Source organism: Camelina sativa, chromosome 14, assembly GCF_030686135.1.
Source record: "Camelina sativa cultivar CO46 ecotype springtype chromosome 14, ASM3068613v1".
Taxonomy (NCBI): Eukaryota; Viridiplantae; Streptophyta; class Magnoliopsida; order Brassicales; family Brassicaceae; genus Camelina; species Camelina sativa.
Window position 1 is genome coordinate 16,258,759 of NC_141893.1, and position 20,520 is coordinate 16,279,278.

The following is a 20,520-nucleotide window of genomic DNA, read 5'->3' on the forward strand; positions in this document are numbered from 1 at the left end:
ATTCAGCTAGATGTTTTTTATTACAGTAAAGAAAAATAAAATCCGGTTACATTCGGGTTTAATAATGGCAAAAAGTAAACAAAATAATTGACCTCAAAAGTTCACATGGCTCTCCTTCAAGAAAATAGGCTAAACATTCAAGAAGAGATTGAAACATGACGCATCTTGATAGTAATGTGTAGATTAAGAGTTGTAATAAGCAGTAACGTTTATACAAGTTTGGAAAAAGCAAACGAAAAAAAATGATCAGTGGATGAAATGTATATGCTGCTCTCAGACTGTGTTACCACTTCAAAAGACTTTAAAAACTCCCCAAAATCAAGGATTTTGCCTGAATGAAATAAAACATAATAAATAACTAAGCAAATACTGTTTGAGTAATTAGTGTCTGATAGATTACTACTACTAAAGTTAATTTAATTACCTTGAGGGATCTATAGTTTCAGGCGAGAGGAGACCCATCTGTTGAGTCAGATTATCCATATGTTGAGTTTTTTCCCATCCATTTTGTTTCTGCTCTGTCTCATTGTCCACTGGTGTGAAATCCATATTATCTGAGACCGTGCTTGACATCAATAAGTCTTCGAGTAGTGAGTAATCAACAGGCTCTATATCAGGATCCATTGGAAAGTCGTCGATGTCAAAGGACAGAGAATCATCGATCAACAAATCTGGGTCAAGGAAAGGACTAGAATCTCCAATGTTTGGTTCCATGAAATCCTCTGGAGGCTTCTCTGCGTTAATTTCTGGTAGCATATGAGAGAATTCGGGAAGAGTTAGACCATCAGGTGAAGGTATACAGTTCTCGGTTGCTTCTGGTTGTGCTGAAACATTTTCAGGAGTTGTTCCAATTGGTGATGGTGACTGTATATCAGAAGCTGTTGGCATTTCCTGAAGAGTTATACCCGATGCATGGTTCGATGAAGTGTCCATCTCTGTTCCCTCAGTAGTAGAAGTACCATTACCAAGAAGGAAACCATCATCGCCGGTTTTGTAAGGTTCCATCTTCATAAGCTGTTTAAACATTGCTTTGGCTTGCTCGTGCATTGGAGGTTGATACTTCACTATCTGTCCATCAGGAGAAGCAGAATCATTATTACCGACAATGCCGTCTCGCTTGAATCTCCGCTTCTTATTGGTATCACTGATGCGCCTACTACTCTCGTTTTGCTGGTTCTGCTGTTGTAAGAATTGAGATAGAAAATGAGGGCTTTGTACTGCCTTTGCAAGGAATGACATTAGTTGTTGTTGCCGATTCTCCATGCCCTGGAGACGCTGAACCATCGTTTGAAGTTGGTTATCAGTGGACTGTTGCTGCTGTCTTAATCTGACGAGTTCTTGCATAAGGACGTTCTTATCTCTTTTAAGCCTCTCAACTTCTTCTTCGAGACCAAATTTGCCAACTTCAACACATGCACTAACAGATGCGTTCTGTCCATTCGAGTGCTGAGATTGCTGATGTCCATGTCCCTGGGCAGATTTTCGCCTAGTTATTGTTTTTAGCAAGTGCTTCTGACCTCTTAGAAATCCTTCATTCGCAAATTCCCATCTATCTGGGTCAACTTTTCGGAAACCCTGTTTTTAGAAAAAGGCACGCAAAATGGAATGAGAATGGATTCCACCGAAACAAATGAGAAAGAAGTTTTCCGACAGGGGAAACCTTAAAAGTGAAAATCTAAGTACTTCAACACAAACTCTAACCGCCAACTATTCACAGATTCAAACAGCTATAGACAGGAAGTAACTTAGTAGTTGGCACATGCTCCAGAGCAATTTTCAATCAGAAGTCCAAGTGAATGAAACAGACCAACGGTGGTTCAATCTAATACCATGAACAGAAGAATCAAGAAAACTGCTAAATACATGTTCCTATTATGGGTCTTAATATCCAATAGCGATCATTGAAAACTAAGAGAGTGTAAGGTCTCTATGATATACCAGTGTACTCTGTATGTCAGAATCTGCATGAAATAAACTAGTAAAGATCGAATTTCTCTTTCAGATAGTGTCCCAACATGTCTTACAAGGACACTAAGGAATAATAATATTCACGAATGTTGCAAATAGTAACTGTCTGCAGAGAAATCAAGCTTTCACCATCTTGCAGAAATATTAATAGCATCCTGCTCTAAATAATTATTCAGTACAAGCTCTACTCACCAAGACCTTACGTAAATCTACTTATATAGGCAATACAATCTCCATCCAGCCTATATGAGCAATATAATCTATATGGAAGTGTACAGAGAAGATCTATGATTCCCGCAACCGACATACTAGACAAAAATGCAAAGTCCTACTGCACAAATATTGGCAACACCAAATACCCATATACCTACGATCTAGTTTCTACTCCAAGCCATAAAAGGCTCCATTAAACTTGACTCATTTAGAAGTTACAACAAGATGATACATAGTAATACAGAGAGTCGATAACCTTGCAATCAGGTCATGATCAACATGAGACTTGCTCTCTTTTTCCATTTCTCTTCTTTCTTCATCTTTATAATGCTGAGAAAATTCAGGAAGGTTCATTACTATCTTACACTATTGCTAAACCTGATTACATGGAGTCAGACAGACAGAAAACACATTAAAGGATACATCTCTATCTCAGTTTCAAACTATCACAACTCCAAGTTGAAACACTAATCCAATCACTCAGACCAGAAAAAGAGACTTCATTCAGTTATTTGTATTTCCCCTAAAATTGTATCTAGTGTAAGCTTCATCAACGCCCTTACAAATCTTTTATATCAATACTACATCAGGAATCTGCATTCCATGAGAATATGCTAGACTGATTTCAAACTTTCAATTGCAAAAACTGCATTTCCCATGCTGTGGTTTATGTCCTAACAAACAGCACCAATAGTTGATTCCTAATTGTTCCAACAAGAACGCTATTGAGAAACCCTTATCAGTATATCTTATAGACGATGAAATGCAGTATATCATCTATTCAAATTCCAAAAACCATGAGGTCCTAAACTAAACAATCACAATACACCAGTCTTGGATAAATCAACAGCAAAGAATAAAGTAGGCTCTAAAAGACATACTCAGAAAGCTACCTATAGGCTAAATTCCATTGTTCAACAAGCCAGAAACTCCTCTGCTCAGTGAGTTAGCATCAAGAATTAGCCATAGCAACAACATCAGCTAAACCTAGTTCATAACGGTTCTACTATTTACTTTCAAAACTGAAACAAGTGAAGGGAAAGGGGGAATTACATAAGTATTGAGCTGCCTGACGAAGCTGGAGAAATTGTTATGCTTAAAGTTCTTAGGAAGAAGATCTCTAGCGAACAGCGGTGGATCCCAAACGATAAAACTGTTGTTATTAGCACTCCACGAAACAATCGAATCCGTAGTGGGATCATCAACCATGTCGTAGGTCTTGCTCAGGAACGGAGGAGGCGCGGTTGAACTTAGAATCGCCGCAGGCTGTGGTTGAGGTAGAGGAGAAGGCTTAATCTCCATTGATTCGACAGTAACAGATCCTCCTCCTCCTCCTCCACCGTCGCTGATGGATACTTTGCTGCTCCCACCACCATCCATTCGGATTTGTTGTTTCTAGTCAAATCAAATAATGAGATTTTTGAGAAAACCTAGGGTTTTAGATTTATGAGGGGGGGAGAGAATTCGGATTGAAGAGAAAATCTCAGAGACCAAAGACGACGAGAGAGATGGGCGGAGGAGAGAGAGACAGAGAGAGACGACGGGAGACCCATGAAACTTGCGAAATTACGCAAATAGACATTGCGCTTTTTTAGATTGGGATACGTGTCATATTGTGAGTGGTGGTTACGCTCTAATTCTTTGGGCTGACACGAGGATCGATTTTTTTGGAAAAAAATATAAATATTATAATATTAAGAACTCATTTTAAAATTTAATTAAAATTATGAGTTTTTTTCTGGAACAAAGTGGAAGGTCCTATCTGAAAATTTAAAGAGAAATTATTGAAGACACAAATTAAGCTTTAAATTGCTTTATCGGAAAAGGAACAGAATTAGAAAAAGGAAATAACAAGCGTATTACATATGTTTCCTTTTGTGTTAGTGTAGTGTAACCGACTCACCGTAACATTTTTATTATAAATAACCTTTGAACCCTCTCATTATTTTCTCACAAATCACACACATCGAAGAGTCTACTTCTACATGCACAATTCTCTAGATCGATAAATCACAGAATCACTCTTTTGAAGATGAAGAAACATCGCTACATGGTCAGAAACGTTGATGCAGTTCCGTCTCATACAAAAAACGGAATTGGTTTCAACTGCTTGTCTTCTATCTCCGATCGACATGTTCATCATGTAAAGGTCGCTCCTCCCTTAGGCTCGAAACGTTTTCGTAACCCACGAAAAGTTTCTTTTAAACCCTCGAAACCGTCTCTTACCGTGAAGGTGTGGCGATCTAAATCGGATCCGGTTCGTAAGGAACTGAATCAAGAAGTAGAGTTGTTTGGTGGTTCGGTCACAATGGGTGCTGCTCCGTCACCGAGACACGTGCCCATTCCAATTTTTTTGCGTCGGAGTAGCGGGAGGGTTATAGAGTCTACAAAGCTAACGATGACTTGAATGAGAAGAAAACGAGAATCTTTTAAGAGTTTTTATTTTATTTTTTGTTTATTAGTCTTTGTTCTGTGTTAGTGTACACTAGTGTGTAACTCAGTAGCTGCTAATTGTAATAGATCCACAATTAGATAATGATTTCGCTTTCACTAATATTTTTCTGGTAATGAAATTTTATGCCATTGTGTTACCTTTTTTTCAGTCTTTTGTGATCATCACTTAAGAAAAGCTTTAGAGTCAAAACAAACCCTAGTGAAGACAATCAAAGTTTTAAACTATGAAAAGTTTCTAATACCTCTACACTTTCCACTGCCACTTGGTTTCTTTCACCTCAAAGACTCATATCTATCTGACAAGCCTTGTGGTTCAACCAGTAGCGTAGTAAAACATTCATATAATAATACTAGCTAGAGAATTAACAACAATCACAATTAGGAGTAGAGAGAAGATTGAAAAAAGCTTTGTTGGTCTAAAACAGAGACATTCATGTTGACCAAACATCTCTTCTCTCATGTAATATCTGCAGCTTCGAGGCTTCGAGCTTCAACTCTTTATCTTCAACATCATGATTTAGTAGTTTCAATGTTCTAACAGTTTATCGAGATATTTATACCCGAAACTACACAAAAAGACCTTTAGCTTATTGTGACTGTTCATTTCACCTGAAGTCTTCATGTCATCTACAAAGAAACAATCCCATGATCTTTTTGAATGGCCAAAGAGCTTCCATTATTTATCCGGTGAGTTAAATGTGAAAGCACTTCTTCACCTAAAAAGATCATAAGCTTGAAAACTGGCTCTTGTTGAAGAAGAGAGCTTCTTGATCCAATTTCAAACAGTTCAAGGAACTTCTTCGATCCTTGTTTGTTTCAGTGGAGTTCTAAGATGTTATTTGAGACATCAGGAAAGCTCCTCAATCGCAAGCTTAGATTGAACAAATACAAGAATGAGGTTAGATTAGCTTAGATTGAGGTTGATGTTACAAGAATGAGTTTCCAGATTTGTGCATGTAGTAATCTTCAAATACAGTCAGTTTACTGAGATTCCCTGTATATTAAGGAAGAAGCTCCACCAAATATGGGATTTAAGAAAGAACCAATGTCTTGACTTTGGTCTTCAAACAAAGAGACAGCATTGCTCACGAAGGGATACAACATGGTCACCAATGGCCTAAGTGGTAATCATAACCAAATGTGGAGATATTAACTATTCTATGTAACTTCACATTTGGAGACTCTGGCTTCACGTGTACAAATTACATACCTGTACGCCTTTCCAAAGTTACCTGTAAGATTATCTAGACTGGCTGACTTTTATCTATGAGTTACTTGCCAACACAAGTTAATGAATCAATTAGTCAAAGACGTTGGTATTTCCTGACTCTATGCAATAAGTTACACCCTACATTAGTTTCCCCTATACCCATTGCATATAAATGATGGCAAGTTGTAATGATGATCAAGGAGACAACACTGGCTCAACGTCACCATTTAAATTACAGGTATTCAGATCAGAAAAAAGAGAGAATTAAGGTATATGAAGTGACACACCGAGAACCCATATAGCAGTCCAGGAGATGATTTCTCTCCCACACGTATCACCTGCATCTACGCTATTGTTGGCTTCAAAGGGGTTTTAAATTTTGTTTAAGAACATTTATATCTTCAAAATGAACCAAACCCATCAACGCTTTTATTGGACCATAAGCAAATTGAGAAGACACAACAATGACAGATAAATAATATATATTGAAACCGCACTCGAAGAATAAATCAAACTGATCAATGTTTCTTTGGAACATAAAACAAACGACAACCTCTGGAAAAGAAAAAGGAAAAAAAAAAAACAGAATCTGAGTTTGATCTTTATAGACATGCATGCCTTTACCCATCTGTGTGCTGCTTGCAACCCTTTGGTCCATAATGCTGAACAGATTTCTTCACCACTTTCTTGCAAAGATAACAGAAATGAGCTTGACATGCCCAGCAAAACAAGTGATTGTTGTTTCCAGCCTGCACAATAACCAACTCAAGAATCATCTCATGAACCCCAAAACCCCATAATTCACTGGCTTGATTAAAACCAAATTAGCTATTACCTTTGCATTGAACTGGCGGCAATTAGGACACAACTGGCCGCGCTGTGGAAACTGACCGTTTTGTGCATACATTTGAGCTTGAATTTGTCCAACGAATTGTCGCTCATTCATCCTCTCATTCCATTCTTGCATCTCCTCTTGTGGGAACAGATCACATGTTCCCTCGCTTTTACCAAAGAAGACAAGGTTTATTTAGTTCCAAGATAATATACATAACATATGTATGCATCTATTCTTTTATATTTGTAACATCACTAACCGGAAATGTTCATAACCACTGATAGCTTTGTTGCAACGGTAACAAAAGTATTGGCCACAGTTATTGCAGACCATTTTGTTACATCCTCCGGTTCTTGAGATGGCTATTTTGCAAGATGGGCATTGTTTAGCGCATTTCATTATCACTTTCACGCTCATAATCTCATTGATCATTTCTTTTTCTTTCCGCCTTTGTTCCTCTCCAAGACGAGAAGAACTCTGACGCTCCTGCATAAGATTTACATGTAAGAAAAAGTCATCTGTCTAAAGATCTTTAGGGATATAATAAACAGAATTGTAGTGATTGATCAAAGGCACAATAACGATACCTGCAAGATTTGAAGCCTAAGCTCCGGGCTCATGCAAGCAACACCCACATGTCTCTTTTCTTTACAAAGTGTACAGAAACTGAAGTGGCACTTAAAGCATAAAGCAAGCTGCTCCTCATCTTCTATGCAAGGGGTTTCACATCTAGGACAGTAAGCGACGTCAGTCATGGATTCCAATGTTTTCTGCAACATAAGAGTTTCCCAGCGTTCAAACGCTTCATCACCCAACAATCTCTTCAATATACCTGGCGGAACAACTTCTCCACATTTCGAGTCCGGACACTTAAGCTTGTTAACTGTGCCTTCAGAGACATGTATGTCTGTATAGGTCTTCATACATTTCATACAAAAGAAATGCTCGCATGGTAACTTAACAAAGTCAATACCTGTCCAAGGAGTAAAAAATTATATGGAGAAACAAGTGTAAGCAGCTTGAACCAACCCACATCACTAAAAGCAAACAGCTATGAAGAAAGAACACGTTTTACCTGCTGATTCAGAGAAACATATACAACACTCATGCAAGCTCTGAAGGAAGCTATCATGACGTTTCTCATCGTCATAACTCCTAATATAAGGAATATCTGAATCAGGAGAACGACTTCCAGACACAGCACGCTTATCTCTAGAACATGTAACACCATAAGGACCAAGAACAATCTCATCATCAAAGCCAAGATGAGAAATCGACGAGTTCTGTAGCCAGTCCATCCATTGGTACAAAACTTCTTGCCCTGGCTGTTCACTCCATATAGAATCCAGCATTGAGCAGAGACTTGAAATCTTATCAGGGTTCATCCACTGAACACTTATTAAGAAATAAGGCGGTAAGTGGCTCGGATAGGCACTTGGTAACAAACATGTCAACACAATCGGTGGAAGGTGCTGCGCCTTGAAAGAGTACAAGAAATCCTCTGACTCTTTACTTGAATCAGCTTGTAAGTTAAGCTTCGTAGAGATGGTATATTCATTAGTAGCTTCAACGTTTACATGAACCTGCAAAAACCAATCATTAGAACATATTGTTATCATATGTCACAAATATCTCTATATGAAACCTTATCTCTGACCTGAAAGTATCTCATATCTTTATGCCGATCAAAGATGAACATGTTTCCTCCATAGATGTACCCCAATGCCAAAATCTGCAAGATTTCAATACAAATCAGTAACTCCAGATGAACAATCTAAACCACAGCATAACTTTTATAATCAAGCCTAAACAGCACAAAGGTCAAAACTTTATACCTCATCTTCCTGTAATTGATCATTCATCTTTAGTTGTTCCTCTGTTAGCTCTGGCTCACTGACGCTAGATCTCAAATCATTCAGAATAGTCAACATAATATCTTCATTCGTCTCATACTCATTAGCATCAGCAAGTTCTTCACTTTCACCTCTATTCACATCTGATTCCTCACAATTCGAATGATCAACAGAACTGAGATGAATCTTCTCGTCCTTAATCGAATTCGGATTCTGTTTCACCTTTAAGCTACTCAAATCATCAGCCAAGCAATCTACAACATCGGATTCAGTAAAACTCACCTCAACGGGACGAGGTTTTGAATTTGATACGCGGCCGCGCCGACTCCTAGGACTCCGGTGAGGTTTCGAAGGTTTTGTGGTATGATCGAGGTTTTGTAATGGCTGAGAAGTAGACGGAGAAGTAGACCGATCCGTGGAGGTCGTGTCTTCTTGCTTATGGTCCAATTCTGATTGATCTTTGACTGGATTCGCAATCCCACCACCACGGCGGACGTAACGGCGGTCGTGATTTCTACCACCACTGCCTCCGTGTGCCCGTCTCATGGTGATGGCGGTCTCTCTCGTAGCGCAATTGGGTCCAAAGGCAAAAAAAACTCAGGCAATGACCTTTTTTCTATTTATTGTTATGTCGTTTTGGGTTTTTGATGACGTAGTTTAGTTTTGGGGTTTTTATTAGTACATAAAGAGGAACTTGTCCATGTTTAAAAAGGAGACACAGAATTTATGTTTATACCAAAAAGAAATATACATACCAATACTGAAAAATAGTAATTCCTATGGAAGTATACATAAAATTAACCTTTTTATTTATCAAAAAAGTATTTATATAAGTCAAATGTCAAAAAAAACATCTATTCAAGTTAAGGATAAAAATGTCAAATACTAATCTTTGCAATTTAATTTAATTACTTTATAAAAACTAATACATTAATAATAATTTTTAAAAAACCAATCAATTAAACATATAAGATTTTAAATATAAATTATCATTTTAATTTGTTATTAATCGTTATACTTCATTTCTAATCTTTGTTTGATTCTTTTTTTTTTTTTTTTTTTTTTGAAACATGTTTGATTCTATTTTTGTGAAACAAATAAACACCACATCATCTATATAGTAATAAAATGTGATTTTCCCCGCATTTACCATGATTTGAATTTTTAAAGAAAACTATTAAGAAAAAATAGTAACATGTCAAAACTTCCACATCGAATATAAAGATAAGTAGTAGTCTAAAAATATAAATATTTAACTAGAAGAAACTATAAATAAATGTATTTTTCACTACAATAACATCACTTATTTTTATTACAATATAAATTTACAATCTCGAATCTTCATAAAAAAATGTCAATCTGTGCTACAAACACAGATCATAATCTAGAAAGAATAACAATTTTGAACAATAAAAGAACAAAAAAAAGAGAGAAAATAAAAAGTATAATAGAGATCCACAGTCACATAGGGTTTATCATGCATGCATGGATACAAAGAAGCTTTGTCAAATGATCTCTAATGATATCCAATCGGAGCCGGAGCTTCCTTGAGTTCGTGTCCTTTGAATTGTATATCCTGCACAAACAATTAACCCCAATATGTTAGCCAAAATTCACATTTAATATTACTATACATCATTTTGCAAATAAAAGTATTATAACTCTTACTGAAGCATAATGGTTAATATCCCGGTGGTGAGCTTCGTCAGCTCGAATAACATAAACCACGTCCCTGAGCGTCGCGTCTTTAGGCAACCGCCAGTAATCGATTGCAATGGCTGGAGCTGGCAAGTTTTCGAATTTTCCGGCATCGATGTCTTCGAGGAATTCGGTGTAAGAATTCACAGCCTCTTCTTCTAAGTATCCAGTTATGCGATGAGCAAGTTTGGGAGAAATTACATAAGCCAAGAAATAAGCGTTGAAGAAAACGCCTTGGACCGTGAACACAATTGCCCTTTCGTACCTTGAATAACCGGTTCAAATGGTTAGATAAATTAACTCTAACAAATAATGAGTTGAATTTAGATTGTATTACTATATAGTTGTATAATAAAGGTTATACGTGGTATTTTGAAAAGGTACAAAATCAGAAGTGTACATGCATACATACCATTTGGGTTGTGAGAGTTCAATGAAGGTCATAAGATGCATACGCTCGTTCTCGGCCTCTTCGAGCAAAGCTTTAATCCATCCACCGCTATGTTCAAATCGTCGAAGAGATTTCAAGTGCAAAAGCATCCCTCCGACCATTCCTGGCACTGCCGCCACTGTCTCTAACAACATTGCATGGCACATATGCTTCCTCTAAATACGCAAAATTATTGAATTTAGGAAAAATAAACGAACAAATGTGTTTATGGTCAAAGGTTTAAGAATCAGAGTTCAATTTCAAAAATATACAAATAATCTTCTTTTTTTTTTAACTTTTATGGAAAAATGTTGTTTTGTAATCAGCTACTTTTTGATACAACCCAATTACTGACTACCAAATATTTGAAAATTATATGAATACGAACAATTGATACAACAATTTGAAGTTCTGAAGAAATTACCTGAAAAAATAGGTGAACCGGTATTTTCAGAGTTTGGACGGTCCAATATGCGAATTTGTCAGTAAAATTGGAAGGTTTGTGATGTTTGGTTACATCAATAGACACGTCCGGTTTGTATGAATCCCATGGTTGAAAGCAATTCCACTTCCAAGCTGAACCGTCCGGTTTAGTGATCTTAGCCGGAGGTATACCCCAATAAGTGGATATAACTTTTCCGTCGACCGTTCGGATAGGGTTTTCCGGTTGGTTATTCCCACTCGCCGGAGATGACGTGTCAGAACTAAAAAACCGAACAGTGGGCAAGTGGCTGATGATATGTCCCCTTATCCCCGGTCCAGTACCTAAACCGGAGAATTGTACCGAAGATGATAGCACCGGTCGAAGGGTACGGTAAACCAATTTAGAAGACATGAGTGACAACAGATGTGGTATGATTATGAATGATATATATCGACGAGTTTTGGGGGTGAGACTTGAGACAGTAGGGAATACTAAAAAAATGAGAGAGGGGTTTAAATTATGTTTGGTCTTTAGATTTTGTTATGTGATCAATTAAATTGTGAAGAGTATAATTTATACATATGAGAGTGATTATAACGAATCTCGGTCAAGTTCAAAGTTTCTTGGAGGATGAATTCCCAATAAGAATAGAGGACATGTTTGACACGTTATATGATTTGACACGTTTTGTCATATATTGTACGTTTCTTGAAAAGTATTATTAGAACAATGTGAAATTACAATGATTGTATCTATCACAATCATATTAATATATTATTATTTTTTTGTTTGAAAAATGTTTTGTCTATATTATTCGTCCGGTCAACTAAAAAAACTATTCAGAAACAAAACATTTTTAAAAAGAACTTTGTAAAGATGATTGAATCACAAATCCATTACTAGATTTATTTTGACTAAGATTTATTTATTTATTTAACATTATTAACAAAATTTATAAGTATCACTATATCAGGTTAAGTTTATATACTACTTCTTGTATAAGCCTGACGTTGATATTAGAAAATTATGCTTAGAAAGAACCAAGAGAAATCATCCCGAAAAGTCCAGAGATTCTATTCCTTAATCACTTGGAAATTTGTGAACCACGAAATTTAAAATCCATGAAGTAGACTTGTGTACACAAAAAAATTACATGAACAAAAAGAAAAAAAGATATTTTAGAATATCTCATATGGTTATGAAACACATGATTCTTTGCTTCTTTCAATCTCTCTCTCATTCATCTCTCTCTCTAATGCCCAGCCTCGTCTCGAACCAGTCAAGCGTTGCACCATTATGTGCCTTCGTTGACCGGTGAGCTACAAGAGCTAGGCACTCTCATTGCAACATTTAACTTATTTATATAAAGGTTACATAATTTATGATCAGTATTCAGTACCAAATTAAATAAATTATTATTAGTATATTGATATTCTCAGTTTATACAAATCTCGAAAACATAAATCACTCTAGTAATTAACAAAGTTTACTGTCTGAGCTTTGTAGTTGTCTTTTTTTATCAACAATATAAAAGATTGGCCCTAAGAAAATCAATGTGGAGAAAAAATTGTTTACAAATGTGACATTAAACGATTAAGCACAAGCTTTTATGTACCAAATAATCCGTCTTAACATTTGCACAACAAGAAACAAGTGAAAGAGAAAACGAAGAAAACTCCTCCATATTGTTCTTGACATCGTCTAGGTAAACTGAGAAGGTCGGCCATCCAAAGGGGGAATATACCATTTTCACCAAATCTGTACAATCCGTAAAAAAGGCTACATCGTTGTTATCTGATCCAATCATTCATCGCATTCCCTATACCAAAGATTCAACCTCGGTGTGTACGGGGATAAGCTGCCTCGTCGATTGACTGCTCCCATCATACTCGTGCCGTCACTGGGGGACAGACAAAACCAACCCATGCCGCAAAACGTGTCACTCTCCTTCCATGAACCATCCACATAACATTGTGTGATCAAATCACCTGAATCCACAAACCCATGATTTGTATCTTACTGGTACCTCTCTAGGCACCGGAAATGGTGAAGGTTTCTAAAAAAAAAAATTAATTATACAACAATATTCTAATTTTTGATTGAAGTTAGACTACTAATAAAATTAAAAACCTATAGAGATAATGTAGGAAATGTTTCTCGAAGAAAGATTTTTAGAACACTTTTACATTTTTGACAAAAAAAAAACATTACTAATCCATATGAAAAGGGTATCATATGGGTAGGATCTCCATAGTTTGTAAAATGGGCTCATACTCATATGGTCAAAGATATAAAGCTAGCAATTCTATGTTTGGAGAGAATCAATTTTTGACTTAGACCAACAAGACGACTCTTGTACTAAACTAAAACTTCATATTAACTACAATCTACAATGTATAAAGTTTAGAGGACCTTAATAAATGCCCAGCATGAAGTATGATTAAAATGGGCACGAACATCGAAGTCTCCTCCCCGCTAAAGCTTTCTGACGCCGGCGTAGCTTTAGCTTGCCGGTGTCGGACCATCTCCTTTGCTGCTCTCTTTAGTTTATGCTCTTCTTCTTTTAATTCTCTTTTTTTTTTTTACTTTATTCCCCCTTTTCGAGCATGTCTCAAAACCTTTGTAACCCTTTAAGCTTTGGGATCTCAATAACCAGTGACAAGGGAAGGTGGTGGAACCCGGTGAACCCCCTCCTCCTCCTTCTATTGGCACCATCATCGATGGCGGAGCAAAAGACCAAAGATCTGTATCTTTCCAAATCCGGTTCTTTCCACGAGATTCATGCCTCAGCCGTACCATAGTCTTCGGACCCTAATTTGCTGAAGTCTCGTCCACCGGAGATGTGGAACTCACTGAAAATCTCAAAATTATCTCTGGTCAGGCGCCGCAACACCTTCTCACCAATTCGAAATTAGGGTTTGGTCTAGCAGGCCTTTGCTTGTTCTTTGTTGGCCCATTAACAATATCAGTGCTCAAGCCCATGAGGTATCTCGCTTTAAAACTTTTGCTCAGTCTATTACCGATGGCACTTCTCCGTTATAAACATATAGCGATGTCATTGAGTTGGATGCACGAGCACTATTCTGAACTTTTGTCCAAAGCAAATCCTCTAGTTCTACATCGGTTTACCTGCTATTTAGGCTATTTGAGTGTATGTCCCTAATCCATAGCAAGGACTTTGATTTGAAGACGATTGGCATTATGACCCCGCATCCAAGGAGCGAGGGTTACCAATACGGTCTCAAACTTTCAACCTTGCCTTATCGAGTATCTGAGCTTAATCGTGTGCTAAGGTACAACATCTGGGAATCTACTATGGAGGAAAAAGACTTGCGGAAGCACAACATCATGGTTTCCTCTCTAAGGAGAGGAGATTACCGAAACCTTCCCATCCTTCCCCTAACAACCAAGCCCATCCATGGGAAAACCAACTACTTCAGAGGTACGTCTTGTATTATGGCTTGTGTGAAGCTGAATGTAGGCTTGGTAGAGACCTTTTGCTTTGTCCCCGGTCTATGTGGGTATTTAAGCTTGTTGTGCGGTGAATTTCTTGTGTTGGTCGGGTCTGGTGTTCTGCTCTCTAGCTAGATCCATGTATGATAATGGGATATCAAGTTCACTTTCTTTAGTTCCAATCGTACTTGCTTGGTCAAGTCGATGTCTCCTCGGTAGCAGTATATTGTGTTCTTCATAATGGTTTGAAATCTATCCTTATCAAGATCAACTAAATAGAGTTGCTTGGTTGCCTTCATTGTTGAGCTCTCACTTGAACTCTGATCCGATAGCTTACTGGTTTCTGAAGTGTGTTCCCCTTGTCCCCATTTGTCACTTATCGCCATTGTTGGCGAGAAGCATGATAAGTGACACCCCCCCCCCCCCTTTTTCAAAGCTCGATTGTGTCATTCACTAGAGTCGTTTATGACCACCTGATGGTCGAGGATTTCGCGAAGCCCGTCTTCATGGTCGAATCCGCCTTGGGCCCAACAGACTCTTCAAACATTGTAAAACCCTCAAAAGTTGAAAATCCCTTTGAAGAACTCATGGAACCATTATCTCTATCTTCTTTTGTTTATCTTGTTGTATGTTGTATGAACTCACCTCTTTTTGAGGCTTTGATTTGAATGGAAGATCTTGTGTGACAAACAAAAAAAAAGTATGATTAAAATATCAAATTGAAAATTCATATATAATTTTAAACTAATGTTACGCACACATGAGGTATATGCCCAGTTTTATGCATAAGAACCTTCCACCTTTTGTAATTTTTTTTTGAATTCATCAAGCTTGTTTTTGAAGAAAGAAACCATAAGTTATATCCATGTTGATTGCTTGGTTGAACTTTCTAACCATATACTCTCTCTACCGATCGCAACAGGATTCTTAAGAATGTAATTAGACATGGCAATTGCTTCGTCAAACAATTGAATTACTATGAGAGCAAATATAAATATATATAATAACAAGAATAACAATTTGCATGAGAAAATTAGTAACTTTTTTGTTAATATTAGTAAACTAATTTTTTGAATATTTTTAAACTTAAATTTTGTAAATATAATTAAAATAAAATTCTGAAAGTAACTAAGTTGATTTTGTACATTGAACTATTTTAAATTAAATATTTGATAAACACTATCTTTAGTAAATATATGTATGTATTTAAAAATTAATGAAATATATAACCTACTACTACTATAACAAATTTTTAAATTGCAAAACAAAATAATAAATATTGAATCATATTTTTAAATGTTATGAGTTTAAACTAAAAAAAAATAGCTCTTATAGATTTCATAAGAGTGTTAATATATTATATATAAGTGTATTCTAATTAAATTATTAATACAAAAATAATTAAATCAAACTATTATTATTTGAACAACAAGATAATAATAGTAGTAGTACCCATCCTATGGTTGGTCTTCTTTACTCACGGGTATCTCCTTAAAAAAGGTACACGGTTCATTATTCGTGATGGACAATCAGTTAGAGCTGGGATCGATAACGTTGTTAACACCCATCCGCCACGACCAATATCCACTATGGCACCACAAGAACATTTCCTGTTACAGGAATTAATTACTGGTCACGAATCTCACCGATCATGGAACATTAGGAAACTGCAATCCTTGATAGTACCAGAGGATCAAGACTTCGTTAAAAACACTTACTTATCAAAGCATGATAAATCTGATCAAATGATTTGGAACTACACTTTCTCGGGTGACTATACTGTGAGATCGGGTTACTAGTTGCTTACACATGATCCTTCTAATCCTATTCCTCATCATGCTATTCCACATGGTTCTGTTGAACTAAAGAATAAGCTTTGGAGCCTAGACATAATGCCAAAAATCAAACATTTTTTCTGGCGAACGATCTCATTAGCTCTACCTACAACTACAAGACTTCGGTCAAGAGGCATGAATATTGACGCAACATGTTCCAGATGCAGACAAGAAGATGAGACCATAAACCATGCTCTTTTCACATGCCCCTTTGCCCTGTCGGCCTGGCGTTTTTCCAACACCCCTGCTCTCAATCTAAACAATTTATCTGACAATATAGAAGACAATATCTTAACCCTGATTGATTTTTCAAAACGTCAAGATATTCCTCGTCAGATGGCTTTACAACCACTTTGGTTAATGGTTATTATGGAGAATTTGGAAGGCTAGAAACAACACAGTTTTTAACAATTACAGAGAGAGTGCATCAAAAACAGTTCTACAGGCTCAAGCTGAAGTAAAGGAATGGATTGATACTAAGGTACTTTGGGGGATGACTCAAGAATCACCTCAACAACCATATCACTTGAAAGCACCACCATTTTCGTCAGTGAAATGTAACTTCGATGCAGCTTTCGATAGGAATACATCTCAGGCCATCGGTGGCTGGATAATCCGTGATCACCTCGGGTTACCCCTCTACTGGGGTTCTTCAGTCCTTGGTTATGCTGAATCTCCCCTTGTAGCAGAGACAAAAGCCTTACTACTTGGACTAAAAAACCATGGAACAGAGGTTACACTAGTATTATCTTTGAAGGCGACTGCGTGAATTTGATTAACATTTTAAATGGTGTCCAGCATAATCGATCTTTAGCAAACTTCCTCCATGACATACAGTATTGGATAACAAAGTTTGATTCAACTTCTTTTCATTTTACAAAGAGAGAATGTAATACGGCTGCTAATAAACTAGCAAAATATGGCTGCTTAAGACAATGTTTCTTACACTGATTCTGTATCTTTACCGGATTGGCTACGGCACTCCATCTGTATTGACTCTCCCTAGAATGAAATTAAAGTTCTATTTTGTGGGAAAAAAAAAAAGTAGTAGTACCCATTAGTGTGGAAAAAAAATTGTAGTATCGATTAGGAAAAAAAACAGTACAGCTCACCTTAATAAATGTTGCAAGCCTATAACAAGGAGATAATTTTTTTTTTTTGGGTTCAATCGTGAGTGTTTTTTGGGAAGAGAGTGAAAATAGGGAAAATGGGATAGATTTGTTGTGATTTTTGAGATATGCATATCAGTATATATAGGCAGTGAATGGTGACTCTCTAATAAGCGGTATTCAAATTTTTTTAGGAAAAAACAGTTCAGGTCACCAATCACAAAATAATAGGTTATTTGCGTTTTTCTAAAACAAAAAAAACACTGTTGCGGTTTTTGAAGATGAGTATTTATCAAACGACCGCAGTTGTTTTTTAAAAGTGGGTTTTAGCAATTACGCACTGGACAAAATAAATTCTGATTATTGTTTTTTTTGTTTTTTTTTACAGCAAAGAGTAATAGTTAACATAGATTTTAATAAACTACTTTATGCCAAATGAGTTTTTTTTTAATTTACATAGTTAAAGATTCTCATAAATAATTAACTTTTCAAATGTGTCTTTTTTTTTGAGAAAATAATAATTTACTTCATTATTTCTTCACAAATGATAAAATAATCAGTTTTTAATATGAAACAAAAGATTTATTAAAAAAACAAAAAAATATAGTCAACTTTTTGACAAAAAAAAAATATTAACTAAAATTAACAACTTTAAAAGGAAATTATAGTTTCCATATAAAGTAAATATGAAATAATATTATTTTAAATGTTGCTTGATTTTATAAAAAATATTACTTCATTATTCTTCACAAATTACAAAATAATCACTTATAATATGGAAAAACAGATCCAAAAAACTTAAGTCAGTTTTAATCAAAATATAAATTAAAGTTATGTCATTTAAAATGTATCATATCTATGTTAACTAGATTTAACAGTTTTACAAGTAAACTATAGTTTCTTCTATAATGAAATTATTTCTAAAAGATGTATTTCTTCATTATTTAATAAACAAAATTTTACATGATTAAAAATTTGGTGTTTAAAGTTCATAAATTATAAATAAAAATGAAAATACTATTTCACTAACAATAAAAAATAAATTTACATATAGTTATATTAATATAATATATTTGTTTATAATGTATAACTATAATATGTATTATGCACCGCTTATTTTTTTTTCACCAATCAAACATTATTTTGTACCGCTTATTTTAGAATAACCGCACTTGTCCCGCAAATATATTTGTCCCGCACGAACCGCAGTTGAACCGTACCGCACTAGTAAATTTTTTGTCCCGCACTTCTAAATCCACAATTACCATTCGGGCCCATAGCTTATTTAAAATTAAAAAAATCAAAAAGATAACTATTGACCGCGGATTTGTATTGGACTGCTATATATCAGACTCTCCGGTTGTGAATGAAGAACATCCAAGTGCGGTTTTTAACACTTTTTTTTTGAAAACTGTACTTTAAACACCAATCACTACCTTTTCACAAATTTGCGTTTTTTGTAAAAAAAAAAAACCAAAACGCGGATTTGTACAGAAGATATTGCCTTGGACCGCTTTTTCAATTGAAACCATCTATTATCCAGCGGTTTTCGATCAAAAGCATGCACATTAATTAAAAAATGTTTTTTTTGAGATTTTATTATTATAATAATTAGATCTCTTTTTGTTTAAAATTTAAACTTCTCTCTATACTTTTTATATGCAAAAGAAAAATTTTAAAGTTCTCTCTATACTTTTTATCACTTCTATTTAAGTTATTGTCATAATAATTTTTAATATTTTTTACATTTTTAATAATTTCATAAATTTCAAACTATAATAGATATTAATAATTTAGTAATATGTATATATAAACATTAATAACTCCAGTTAATCTTATAATAGATATATTTTTTTGAAACTTTTGATAGTTCTTTTTATTGTGTAATATTTTTTATGATTGATAAATTTAGATATTTAAGGTTCTTAATATTTTTCTATTAACACAAAGCAGATAATAATTTACAATTATATTAAATATTTATATTTTTAAATTTATTCATATAATTGTTGTTACAATAATAAAATATATATACAAATAAAAATATTTATTTATTAATAAAAATAAAATTAAAATATATAAAATTATACTAATTATTAATAAAACAATATGAAATCTGCACCGGAAATAGTTTTTCACCAATCAAACATTTTTTCGTATCACTTATTTTTTATAAACCACACTTGTCCCGCAAATATTTTTCTACCACACGAACCACAGTTGAACCGTATCGCACAACCAAATACGCTGTTATCATTTGGACCCTTCTAGTATAAAAATGCGGTCTTGTCTTAATTGTTCTCCAAAATCCGCGATTTTTTTTAAGAAAACGCAAATTTGTTTTAAATGTGTTGAATGGTGACTTTAGTATATTTAAAAAACGCACCTCCAAAAACCGCATTTAAGTGGTTAATATTCATGGCCTTAGGGTCCGAATGGTAACGGCGGATTCGGTAGTACAGAACTAATGATTTGAAAGTGCGGTACGGTTCAACTGCGGTACGTGCAGGATAAAAGTATTTGCGGTACAAGTGCGGTTTATGCAAAATAAGCGGTACACAATGATGTTTGATTGGTGAAAAAAACTATTAGCGGTATTGTTAATATGAAATTTTTCAATTGTTAATCAGAAATATTTTAAACATATGTTTTTCTTCAAAATAAAAATTTCTGCTTTAAACATAAGTAAATTGGATTACAAATTAATCTTTTTTTCTTATCTGTTTTTTTTTTTTTTTTATGTTTTTAATATAAAAAACTGGATTGCAAATTTTTATATAACAATATCTAAGAGGGAAAAGAAGAGGGAGAATATATACCCTAGATAGAATCATAGACATATATATATGTGGGAGATAAAACAACAACTATACACTATTTTTAATTATAATCAAAATAATAAAATATATATAAAAATAATCCACTGCGTTTTTCTTCCGACCGCTGGGTAATTTTTGAGTTGTTACAGCGGTCCAAGACATTTTGCCTTCTCAAAAAACGCACCCACCTCTTTTTGTTTTTTTTTGTAAAACCACAAA

General features: G+C 35.0%; 4 protein-coding genes and 1 long non-coding RNA gene across 9 annotated transcripts; 1 reads left to right on the forward strand and 4 right to left on the reverse strand.

Annotated features, from left to right (window-relative positions):
- Position 1: 1 nt before the first annotated feature.
- On the reverse strand, positions 2-3,769 carry LOC104741830 (heat stress transcription factor A-1d). 2 transcript variants are annotated; one of them, XM_010462749.3, is made up of 3 exons: positions 3,235-3,769; positions 425-1,575; positions 2-331 (listed from the first exon to the last, which is right to left on the reverse strand). In XM_010462749.3, exons 1-3 carry the CDS (start codon positions 3,559-3,561, stop codon positions 319-321), a joined length of 1,491 nt encoding a protein of 496 aa, XP_010461051.1. In that variant the 5' UTR covers positions 3,562-3,769; the 3' UTR covers positions 2-318. The 2 variants fall into 2 exon arrangements, with proteins under 2 accessions (XP_010461051.1, XP_087341442.1); XM_087485316.1 differs by lacking the exon at positions 2-331 and having other exon boundaries at positions 421-1,575; positions 3,235-3,732.
- A 385-nt stretch (positions 3,770-4,154) lies between these two features.
- On the forward strand, positions 4,155-4,679 carry LOC104743721 (uncharacterized). Its single transcript, XM_010464769.3, has one exon. The coding sequence runs from the start codon at positions 4,214-4,216 to the stop codon at positions 4,586-4,588; it is 375 nt and encodes a 124-aa protein (XP_010463071.1). The 5' UTR covers positions 4,155-4,213; the 3' UTR covers positions 4,589-4,679.
- Positions 4,680-6,310: 1,631 nt separating this feature from the next.
- On the reverse strand, positions 6,311-9,235 carry LOC104741832 (uncharacterized). Of its 3 annotated transcripts, none has more exons than XM_087485315.1 (8): positions 8,816-9,229; positions 8,516-8,746; positions 8,338-8,412; positions 7,756-8,263; positions 7,268-7,653; positions 6,940-7,166; positions 6,681-6,846; positions 6,311-6,594 (listed from the first exon to the last, which is right to left on the reverse strand). In XM_087485315.1, exons 1-8 carry the CDS (start codon positions 9,077-9,079, stop codon positions 6,466-6,468), a joined length of 1,986 nt encoding a protein of 661 aa, XP_087341441.1. In that variant the 5' UTR covers positions 9,080-9,229; the 3' UTR covers positions 6,311-6,465. The 3 variants fall into 3 exon arrangements, with proteins under 3 accessions (XP_087341441.1, XP_087341440.1, XP_087341439.1); XM_087485314.1 differs by having other exon boundaries at positions 8,516-8,755; positions 8,816-9,213; XM_087485313.1 differs by having other exon boundaries at positions 8,516-9,235.
- A 567-nt stretch (positions 9,236-9,802) lies between these two features.
- LOC104741834 (ubiquinol oxidase 3, mitochondrial) lies at positions 9,803-11,700 on the reverse strand. Its single transcript, XM_019236080.2, has 4 exons — positions 11,086-11,700; positions 10,644-10,837; positions 10,202-10,496; positions 9,803-10,109 (listed from the first exon to the last, which is right to left on the reverse strand). The coding sequence occupies exons 1-4, from the start codon at positions 11,494-11,496 to the stop codon at positions 10,050-10,052; spliced, it is 960 nt and encodes a 319-aa protein (XP_019091625.1). The 5' UTR covers positions 11,497-11,700; the 3' UTR covers positions 9,803-10,049.
- Positions 11,701-12,620: 920 nt separating this feature from the next.
- On the reverse strand, positions 12,621-13,976 carry LOC147928294 (uncharacterized). Of its 2 annotated transcripts, none has more exons than XR_015580411.1 (2): positions 13,498-13,976; positions 12,621-13,141 (listed from the first exon to the last, which is right to left on the reverse strand). It is a non-coding gene; the product is annotated as an uncharacterized LOC147928294 (long non-coding RNA). The 2 variants fall into 2 exon arrangements; XR_015580410.1 differs by having other exon boundaries at positions 12,621-13,073; positions 13,498-13,964.
- Positions 13,977-20,520: the final 6,544 nt, after the last annotated feature.